The sequence below is a fragment of the Diplotaxodon limnothrissa genome, linkage group LG6, assembly GCF_057381915.1.
Source record: "Diplotaxodon limnothrissa isolate DT_005_m linkage group LG6, D_limnothrissa_male_GT1.1, whole genome shotgun sequence".
Taxonomy (NCBI): Eukaryota; Metazoa; Chordata; class Actinopteri; order Cichliformes; family Cichlidae; genus Diplotaxodon; species Diplotaxodon limnothrissa.
This window is the reverse complement of record NC_140601.1, coordinates 29,586,329-29,597,888: the sequence shown is the minus strand read 5'-3', so window position 1 is coordinate 29,597,888 and position 11,560 is coordinate 29,586,329. Positions and strand designations below refer to the sequence as shown.

Genomic DNA, 11,560 nt, shown 5'->3' with positions numbered 1-11,560 from the left:
CAGACAGGCACAGCATCTGTCTGAGCAAACACGCGCACAGACAGAGTGTCTACCATAACACTGAATGCAGGACAGTCACAACAATGGAGGTGAGGTGGTGGGAATTATGGCACAGCTCAAGTTAAGACAGCAAACATGGAGGCTTTTAAATGAACTCCCACTTCACTACCTTTTTCCTTTAAACAGCCTGTAGGTCTGAAGAGACGCTCAGCGCCTCACTTTCATTAAACTGGGCTTATCTGCTGACTCACAGGAAGCCATTATTATAAACTCCTATCACGTAAAACACACAATTACTTCTTGGTGGCAACCATCGCTGTTCTAAGATGGCACCGAGTGGTCTTTCAGTTTGCATTTTATGTACAGACACAAAGACATTATTCTCTATTATACCACCTCTTCGTTTATATTAATAATAAATAACATCTATGCAAACACTCTACAGGAATTCATTAGTGTGACCCTTTTTTTTGTTAAATCAGCAACTCTGTATTAAGTCACATATTTACAATTCCAGAATGAGGCTGTACAAAGACAAGATCCACAGCTCCATCACCGGTATGGACTCTTTATAAACATGTCAGCGCAATGATTAAGCAATGCTTCACTTGGAAGCTTAATATTCTGGAAATACTGTTTGATCAGAGGAGGTACCTGACTTCAGCAAAACCTGAAATACTTAAATGACTTCAACTTCGCCTGGTAACCTAAATATATATATGTGTACTAAGAAAATAAATTTGTGAAAGTGCTCATTTAAATGCAGGGTGAAGGGCAACCTGCAGCGCCTTTAAAGGTGGAGTTTTCTTTTAAACGCAGAAATCTGTGTTTACATTCAGTGTTTCCTACAAAAATCAAATCCCTCATCATAAAATAAAGTCAAAGTTGCCTTTTTTTAAATTATATATATATATATATATATATATATATATATATATATATATATATATATATATATATATATATATATATATATATATATATATATATATATAATGCTACTCCTGTGTGCAGAAAACAAGCAAAACTACCGAGAATCAAAACCACAGTGCTACTGAGAAGCTCCACAGGTTGTCTTACATGAAAAATCCTACAAATAATCAAACAATTTATTTATAAAATTCATTTAAAATAAAATAAAAAATCCATAAAATCCTGACTTTTTTGTTGGGTTTTTCTCGTGACATGAAATCACTGCTATTCATTGATTTAGCTACAGATGTGGCTATCATTACGCCGAGTCGAAAACGCACCATAGTTTTATATAAACGTAGCTAGCAAAGTTTTAAGCAATACAGCAACAAAGGCTTTAACACAGTTATTAGCATTGGCCTCCATTTTCCCATAATGCAGCTGTGTGAGTACTGATTGTCTGAGCCTGAAACAAATAAACTTCTCTGCTTCTTAAAAAAAAAAAAAGAGATCAGTCAGCAAGTACGAAACATTGCTCAATCTTGTCAGAACAAATATGGCAGAACCTGCAGTGCTTTGCTTCTTCATCGGATGTAAGTGACACCAGCTTATTGAGTGTCTCGTTCGTTTCTACGGTATTTTAAAACATCGTCAAAGGCAACTCTGTTAGCCAGAAGAGCCACTGGCCCCGTTTTCTGATCGCTAGTAGCCATACCTCAGGAACATAAATATTAGGAGGGACGAGTTCACTTCACAGCAGGGAGTGTCACTACAGTCCGAGACGGACATAAGAGTGCTTCAGGTGTAACATCACAGTCCCAAACAGTTTCACACACACACACAGCAAACACACAAACAGAGCACTCTTACTCATGTGTTTCAGGCATTTATCCACCTACTTCCTTTGCTTATTATCTTGTTACTGCTGGCTCACTGACCCTGTAAGCTCCTCAGCTCCATTTACTTCTTAGATGATAATAATAATAATAATAATAATACAGAAGTATCCTCTTATAGCTCTTTCCCTTCTCTTGCAGCTAAAAACTTTTGCTCTTCAGGATTTGAGGCCCATTCGAGCCATCAGCTGTTCATACACAGTCCAAGCCATGGCAGCCATGAGAGTGCGTCGAAGAGACCTGGGCACAGCTCCACGAAAAAACCCAGCCATGCCGTGCTCCTGAAGGAAAGGCCAGAGCAGCAATCCTCAGTTAGATGTTATATAATAGTGAAAGTGTTGCTTCTTACTGAAAAACACAACAAGAACGTGAGTACACACCATGTAGATGCGGCGAACTGCACCTGCTGTGCTACAGTGGGAGGGTCTGACTTGAATGTGAGTCTTCACTACATCTGCAGGCTGCGTTACTACTGATGCCATGGCACCCGCAATCACCCCACAGCTGAAGTTCACCAGCGGGGCGTAGGGCGCCGAGGTCACCTCTGAGAGAAGAGAACCCGAGGATGTCAGATGATTTAAATAAAAACAATCAGTCAAACCACAGAAAGAGAAAAATACGTGGAAAACATTAAACATCACAGTTTCACAAAGAGCTGCGATGATTCATTGAGTAACTCGATTATAAAGCATATTCGACACAAATTTCTTGCTGTGATGTTTTAATGTTTAAAACTCTGTAGCGAGCATTTCACCCACATTTTTATTGGCATGTAAATACAGTGAGAGGGTTTTTGACAGATGTTGTTTTTGGGTAAAATACTAAAAATATTGCAGTTTCTAAAAATGTTACACCATGAAGCAGTGGATTGTTAAAGACCTGTGCTTTTCTCTTTTGAATATTTATTATGGCTCATTAATAAGACAAAAGTATTTATCAGTATTTAAAGTGTGAAAGGGTATTTTGAGAACGGCTGCCTTATCCCATTACTCTATTAATCGATACTCAATTAATTAAATGTTTGATAGCGGCAGCCCTAATGTACATCACCAATTCACTTGGCCACACCCCTAACAGTAGCTTGCAATTACAAGGCAAGAACCCATTTTTAGACAGTAATTACAAGTTACTGTTAGGAGAAATGGGATGCTCTGTAACACAGGCCTGCCATCATCTTAATAATACTGTTTAATTACAGAGTAAGAAGGGGAAACAGGATATTCTATATTAAAGCCTTCACTCCTAATAGTAACTTGCAATTACCATGTAAGAACCCCTTTTGCACATTGCAATTAAAAGCCCTCACATCCCCTCAATGATACTGTGCACCTACAACAAGAGACAGAAGTAAGGTTACACAATAATAAAACATGAACCTCTAATATTACTAGATAATTAGAATTTACAAAAGGAAAACAACCTTCTTTCTTACAATATACTCACAGTATAATTATTGTTACTCAGTTTTTTTCTCTCTACCTACATTTTAAGCATTTGCCATAAACCATTTAATTTGTTTACACGGTAAAAGTTGGGAAACTACATCAGAGTCGTATTATGAAGCGCTACCAAGACATCAGTGCTCACAGTGAGGGTTTTCCACAACATGTTGCTTCATATGTTTTACATCAAGTGCTTTTAGCACAAAAAAGGTGTGAAATGGAAAGAAATTGTGAAAATGGGAATGCATCAAGTTCAGGATTTTTGCTCATAATTAAATAAAAGTTCTCTTATTCACAAGGGGCCGTCACAGCGGGCATCTCCGCATATCTTGACTGGGTAGATTTTTACCCTGGCTGGTCTTTCTGACACAACCACAAAGGGATTTGTGTCTGCTCCCAAGACTGAATCCAGGATCTTTCGTGTGTTATGTGAATGCAGAAACTGCTACACGATGGAGGGACTTGTCAAAGAAAATAAAGGACTTTCTCTAATGGTTCATATAAGCTGGGCTACCTTCTGTGGTGGACGTGAATAAATGTGATTGTGATTGTGCAGCATACAGCTGCTTGCAGAATTTTTAGCCACCCAATTTACTTCTTCAGTCATTCATTATCAGTCTGTGCGCAGCTTTACTGATTTTGCTCACAGAACGAACTGTACAAGCACTAAATCCACCCGATTGATTTTCTGCACAAGCGTTAAAACACTAATGCAAATTTCTGCATTATGTTCCTGGCAAAACATAACTCTTCACATTTTTCTTAACCTCCATTTTGATCTGCTGACTGAGTGTGACTCTCACCTTGAGGCAGCGCTCTCTTGGCCTGGCTGTAAAACATGACGTAGATGCCGGAGAAAGGAGCGTCGCGGAGCAGCGTGGCAGTCAGCCCAGAAAACAGAGCCCTGATTCCCTCCGTCTCATACATACTCCTCAGAGCACCGGGCACACTCACATAACTGTAAAAGCCACTCTGAAAAACACAGAAAAATTGAAATGAAATGTCTTTAATCATGCGGTTGATTGAGTGACAATAGATGTAAATGACTGCCTTTGTATCCACACTACGTGTCTCCACAGAAAAGAGGGTCATAATAAAATAGAGCAAAAACCTCTGACTAAAAGCAGTTCCACAACTTTATTTTAAAAACAGATGTGAGAAGATTAGTAGATATTTCATCTCTGACCATCTGGCGTCAGAGTCTGTTAGCTGGTAGATACCTCGAAGCGCGTCTTGATGACTGTGAATGGTAACATGCAGACTCCGGCCACAGCTCTGGCACCCGCTCCGAGCAGAACTGCCTCGCCAGCGTTGGGAGCTCGGTCCAGGAAGAAGTGCTGCTTCAGGGAGTAGAAGGTGCTGAAGTAGATACCCACCCCAGGGATGCAGCGCACAAATGACTGCAGAGGGAGAACAGTTTTTGTTGTCTTGGTTAAAAACAAAGGCATAATTTACATGGGTTTCTTAGAGGGGAGCATGCGCTATGAGTTTGAGTGTTGGTGGGAGAATAAAATTTCAATTCAGTTTATTTATATAGCGTCAAAATACAACAACAGTCGCCCAAAAGTTCTATTTATTCTAAGGTAAAGACCGTACAATAATCAAAAGAAAACCCCAAGAATCAGACGACTCCTTATGAGCAACCACTTGGTGACAGTGGGAAGGAAAAACTCCCTTTTAAAAGGAAGAAACCTCTGGTAGAACCAGGCTCAGGGGAAGGGCAGCCATCTGCGTACAAACATGCAACAAACAGGATTTGTTGTAAATAATGAAAACGGTGCATTCAGTTGCTCACCGGTGAAACACCTTTCCACAGACTGAAGAACTTCTCTGTCCTAATAACATTGATGAAAACGCTAAACATTCCCACCTTGGGTGCGCTGCAAGACAAAATTTTGAAATCAATACAAACAAATTAAATTGCGCAAACAAATAAAACAAAACAAAAAAAACATTACACTCTACTGTGCAAAAAAACTTAAGCCTCCTCTAATTTATATTTTGCTTCCAAGGAGCCAGGCTTTCTGAAGGTCTTCCAAAGTTTTTTTATTTGGAAATTGGCTGCTTTTCCACCAATGTTCAGTCCAGTCCTTGTACCCGACCACTTTCAGGAACTTATTTATTTTTTGGTTTGTTAAGCCACTTAACACTGACCTGAGTCATTAGAGCATAAAATAAGACACGTAACTCAAAGGATGAACCAGTGTTGTGTCTACAAACAAACAACTTAACAAAAATTTAATTCTAAATTGTATCTTTAGGCACGGCGGTTAGCACTGTTGTCTCACAGCAAGTAGGTCATGAGTTCGACTCCATCTTTCTGTGTGGAGTTTGCATGGGTCCTCTTCCTCCCACAGGCCTAAGAACTGTAGTTAGTGGGGCTAGATTCATTGGTGATTCTAAATTGCCCCCAAGCATGAACGTGAGTGCAAATGGTTGTCTGTCTCTCTGTGTTAGCAGATTGGCGACTTTTCCTGGGTGTACCCCGCCTCTTGCCTCTAACTGGTATAGGCTCCGGCCCATACCAGATAAGGATAAGCTAAGTGGATGGATGGATCTTTAGGGACTTTTTTAAGAGCAGCCTGTCATAAAAACACATCATTTGTTCCCATTTTCTTTACTTAAATCTAGAGACCACAGTTTGACAGGCATGAAACACTATTTTTGCACCAAGAAGGTGATTGCCAAAGAGCTATTAGCTGAAAATTCAACATGTTCAGCGTGATGTGTTCTTAGGAAAATGGATTGGCCTCCCCAGAGCCCAGACCTCAGCAGTGACCTCAACCTTAACAGAGAACAGAACAAAGGGCAGCCAACATCCAAAGGAGAGCCTTGAACGTCCTTGAAGCCTGGAGAACTATCCCTGAAGACTACTGAAAGAAATGACAAGAAAATTTGCCCAGCAGAGTTCAGACTGTCTTGACGGATTAAAGCAGCTACACCAAATATTGTACAGTTCTAATGACTTGAAAGTCAAACTATTTCCATACACTGCTCCACTAGTTTTCAATTTTCAAAGCAAAACATAAATAAATGAGGGGTGGCCCAAGACTTTTGCACAGTACTGTAAACACTCAAAGACATGCTGACAATAAATGGTTACAGCTGTGGTGAATCACTACTGTGAAATCAATTACCACAGAAATGATCCTTCTGGAGCTCTGTGCTAAAGAAAGGCCTCCACATGTGAAATAAATAAAACTCCACTTTTAAATGTTTACATTTGCTGTTCTCAGTGGCTGTAATTGCAACCCAGCAGCCTGACAGCATAATTACATCCTGCTGGTGTGACTAATTGCCCCATATGGGTCATACCAAGAGATTGAGGCTGGCACTGCCAGAAGATTTTGTCCTCTTATGCTTTTTATGTGTATGTGAGTGGGTTAAAGTCAGAAAAAGAGAGGGGGAGAGAAAAAAGTATAAAATCAGAGGCATGGTGATGTACACGTGTCTGATGTACATGCAGGTGAAATGTTCTCACTGTGTATCTGTGTGAATGTGTGTGCACACACACCCGGGCTTGGCATTGTTCTGCAGGGTCTGCAGTCGTGTCTTCACCAGATCCAAAGGCTGGAAGAGGAGTGTAGAGCAGGTGCCACTGAGGGAGCCACACATAAAGGCTTTGAGAGCTGGGTGAGCCTGAGGACAACGACAGACATAAAGAAGGACGATGGAGACCGACAGAGAGACGAGGAAAAGGAAGGATGGGAGAAAACCAACGAGAGGACAAGCGAGGAAGTGACATGAGAAAGAAATGGCGGACCAGAAAAGAGGACAGAGACAGAAAACAGACAAGAAGGGAGATAAAGCAGAAAGAAATGTAAAGGATTAGTCACAGCGTAAAGAGGATAACGAGAAAAATATGCCGTTCAGCATCTTCTTCGCCACTGGTCACCTCTTGCTGAATGGCAGAGAAATCTGTATATATTCATTCTCAAACAACTATGCATAAAAACAGCTTGACAAAGCAAAGAAAATATCATATCATAAATATACATGAATTGGACTTGGGATTAAAATCTAAATATGTTTGTGTGACATTTCCACTGCAATAAAACACCCTGTAGCACAGAGCAGAGGCCAGGTTCCTACACAGTGGAGATGATGGAGATGTGTAGAGACAGTTCACTCACTCACAGACACACACACACTGTCTGTTGCATAGAATTAAAGTGAGACTGAACATTATCAGTGGGTACATGCCTTGTAGACAAAAAGGCAGGCAGAATGTGACACGCAGACAGGGGCTAAATTTAGCTACTGTTAAACAGAAATTATATCAATTGGCAAAAATAAATAAATATTCCAACAACAATAACAAACCACAAATAATCATAATCAGCCTTCTATACGTTGCCTTTACAGACACACACACACACACACACACACACACACACACACACACACACACACACACACACACACACACACACACACACGAGACACTTTAAATCACACGTTAAGCACAAAGATGCTGTCCTACCTTCCCCGGGATGCCCGGGGCTCGGCTCTGAGAATCCTGTTTTTCCTGCATTTTGCCCACTTTCACCTCCCTCTATCTGTGATGCTGCTCTTACAAATAACATATTATAAAATAAACCTCCATCTCTTACAAACCTTCCCCTCGCTCACTCGCTCTCGCCAACCTACAGTGGCTTTTCTCCTGCTTCCCGTCCTCCCTCCCCCATTTCAGCAGCCAAAGCAGAAGCTTAATCTAGCCCACGTTTTTCTACGGGCTTCTATCTTTATCTTTCAAACACACACACTCGCGCGTCTGTATTTGGTGCTCGCCTCTCTGTATAGCTCAGTGCTAAAATGCATCTTTTTCAAATAGCATGAGTCATGGAGCAGTTCACGTGGACATTACATTCAGGTCAATCATAAGAATGCTAGTTTTAGTTTTAACAGGAGAAAATATGAAGCTATACACTCAGTCACTTTATTAAGAATAGCTGTTCAACTACTCGTTAATGCAAATATCTAATCTAATTAATGTAAACATGGCCAAGACGACCTGCTGAAGTTCAAACAGAGCATCAGGATAGAGAAGAAATTTAATTTAAGTGACTTTCAACATGACACTGCTGTTGGTGCCAAACAGGCTGGTCTGAGGATTTCAGAAAATGCTGATCTTCTGGGATTTTTCCTACACAGTCATCTCCAGGGTTTATAGAGAACGGTCCAAAACAAAGGAAAACAAATTCAGTGTGTGACAGCAAAAATGCCTTCCTGGTGTCAGAGGTCAGAGAAGGATGAATACACTGCTTTAAGCTTTAACTAAAGCAACAGTAACTCAGATAACTACTCGTTACAACGCAAGTATGCAGAAGAGCATCTCTGACCAAACAACAGGTCAAACCTTGACGCAGATGGGCTAGAGCAGCAGCAGATCACAATGTAGCCAGTCCATAGATAAGGAAATAGGAAAATGAGGCTATAATTCACATGGGCGGCAATTTGCACCAATACTGGACAATAAACGATTGAAGAAATTCAATTCAATCTTATTCTAAGAGTTTTAAGGTGCTTTACATTGTAAGGTAAAGACCCTACAATAATACTGAGAAAATAGACAAAACCCCAACAATCAAGTCGAGACCCTATGAGCAAGCAGATGAGTCTGGTTGGATGAGTCTCAATTTCTGCTGTCAGATTTGGACAGTAGGGTTAAAAATTGGTGTAAACCACATGATAGCATGCTCTTTTTGGTGTAATGTGTGTTATATTTTGTGTGTGTGACGACTTTGGGCCTCATAGTACCAACATAATAGAGCATTGTTTAAATGTTACTGCCTATCTGAGTATTGTTGCTAAAACAATTCATCACTTTAGGATTACAGTGTACAAGCCTGTACCTAATGAAGTCGCCTGTGGGTCTATACTGTCATACAAGGTGTGCATTTCCCTAGAAATACTGAGAGCTACAATTGAAATGGCATTTCTATAAGTAAGCGACAGACATCACTCATGTTTCCCTGCGCTAAAAATCCCAACTGTTATACGAGGGAAACGTGTCGCATCAGGTAATTGACCATTTGTCTGCATGCTGTCAATGACAAACATGGCAGCACTCACCGCTGCCAACTCCATCTTTGAGCTGGATGCTGAGCCGGACGGGTCCAGTTTCTCCTGTGCTGCCGCCGCCGTTTTGAAACCGGTTAGGTTAGGCCACAGTGGATTCAAACTGGAGAAATCAGATGGCAGCCATGAGTCACATTTCAAAACATTGAGGTTGCCGGTGTAGCGGCTAATTTAGCTGGCTAGCTAGCTGTCACCAGTGTGGTAAGGTGAAGTTAGGACATCGGCCAACATTCACAAGCCAGCTGTTCTTAAGTCATATAACTGCCTTAAAGCGACCAAAGATGTGAGCTCCAACAGGCAGATTAGTTTCAGATATTCAGAAAAAGTCACTCAAACACATCTAGCGACTAGCTAGCCTGGTAACGTAGCATGCTAGCTCCTCTTACCTGATGTTGCAGTGTTTCAGGGATCGCTGGAGGTGACAGCCACCGCTGTTAGCTGAAGAAAGTCCATATTTTATATTTACTGCGATAGTCTGAAAACATTTCCTTTAACCCAGCGTTACCTTTAACACGTTAACGCCGCCTGACAGGGCTAGCTCAACGACGTTAGTGTTAGCTAGCCAACTTCGTGAGTTGTGCGAAATAAAATGTAACGCTAACACGTCTGAGTGTGAGTTCCAAATAAACCGGGTGTGTCTTCAGTCAGACCACGATCACTAAACACGGGAGTGGTGAAACATCACATGTACCTGCTGCGGCTGTTAGTGAGCGGGCGGTAAAGTTCACCTGCAGGGCAAAGCCGACACACACAACTAGGGTATGTGTGTGCGTGTATTGTCAAACATGTTATGTATCGAGGTTAGTGTGGCAGATATCCATCTTTTTTTTTTCTTATTGAGATCCTTTATTTGACTTTTTCTACATAATTGAGTTTATCTGCTTACAGTGATTTATCATTTATTTATCTATTTCTGTCACAGTCACTTTTATTTGGCTATAATTGTATTTCGGCCGTTTTGCTATAGCAGAACGTATCCTTTACGTATAAAAACAGTTTGCCGATTTTAAACTTAAATGTTTAAATATTAGAATTATTTAAACATAGATAATTTGAATATCTCCTAGTTTTTATTTTAGAGCACAAACCAGGACATGCATGCACTGTAAAATGTAAGTTTCTGTATTTCTGACAATAGCCTCAAGATGGCGCTGCTGTTCCACAGAAGATGAACATTGCAACATCAACAAGGTTTATTTGATATTTTCTTTCATTATTATAGGTTTAGAATAATCACCACTTGCTGAGTATACCAGAGGGACAGCTCTGATTGAGCTGTTTAGAGAAAAAGGTAGTGACGTGTTGAGACGAGCCATGGTCGAGATATATTTGACAAAGGATTTCCAATAGCATAACATGTATTACCACGAAGCATTATTACAAAATTATCATTGATCAAACCACTTGTGGCAAGTTTAAATGAAAGTAAACTACTTTTGGCAGCCTCCGTTTTCACAAGGGGTCACCACAGCAACATAGCTGTGCACGTCTGATTTTGTGCTGAAGGCCACAACAGTGAAACGTGAGCATGGTTGGCCAAAATAACGTCTTCCCTGAAGCTTTGCAACTGCTCCTTTGGGTACTTTGAGTACCCAACATGAAGTTGCACAACATTTTGCCCAGAAAAAACAAAACAAAACCACAACACACACACACACACACACACACACACCATAACAAAGAGGGAACAATTTGGAAACCCCAAGATTTCAAGTTTTATAATCTGCAGCTTGTCCCACAGAACCTTTCAGTCATTATAAAGTGGACACATGATTACAGAAAGCAGCCCAAAGGCCAACTCTGAATCAACTACAGCTCAAAGTGAATAATCTCACAAGACACAAGATTCAGATGCATTTATTCTCCATTTATTTCATTTAAGGCATTTTATAAAATGTAGAACAGCCTTACAATATTGGCATCGGTGTCCTGTAATTTCTTGATTAATACAGTGGCAGGTATTTACCTAAAATAGGGCAAGTTCAGCAGGTAGAAACTAATGTGCCAATAGAAACCATTTCAGCTGCAAAGCATAGCACAAAACAGGAGACAGATCCAATACATGATGACCCAACACCAGTAAAGTATAAAGCCAGTGCGTGGGGGCTAACCACCTATATTACTGCATTCCACTTAAAGATCTGAACATTTCAGTCGTGTTTGAGTTGGGATTGTGTAATCTGGCTGAGGTATTAACAGAGTGAGGAAGGGCATACAGTACCAACGTTA

At 40.5% G+C, this 11,560-nt stretch overlaps 1 protein-coding gene across 1 annotated transcript; it reads right to left on the bottom strand.

Moving 5' to 3' along the window:
* Positions 1-1,006: 1,006 nt before the first annotated feature.
* On the bottom strand, positions 1,007-10,059 carry slc25a38b (solute carrier family 25 member 38b). The gene is made up of 8 exons (XM_085356116.1): positions 9,718-10,059; positions 9,326-9,434; positions 6,765-6,889; positions 5,046-5,130; positions 4,471-4,650; positions 4,054-4,222; positions 2,189-2,352; positions 1,007-2,089 (listed from the first exon to the last, which is right to left on the bottom strand). The coding sequence occupies exons 2-8, from the start codon at positions 9,338-9,340 to the stop codon at positions 1,967-1,969; spliced, it is 861 nt and encodes a 286-aa protein (XP_085212242.1). The 5' UTR covers positions 9,341-9,434; positions 9,718-10,059; the 3' UTR covers positions 1,007-1,966.
* Between the last annotated feature and the right edge of the window lie 1,501 nt (positions 10,060-11,560).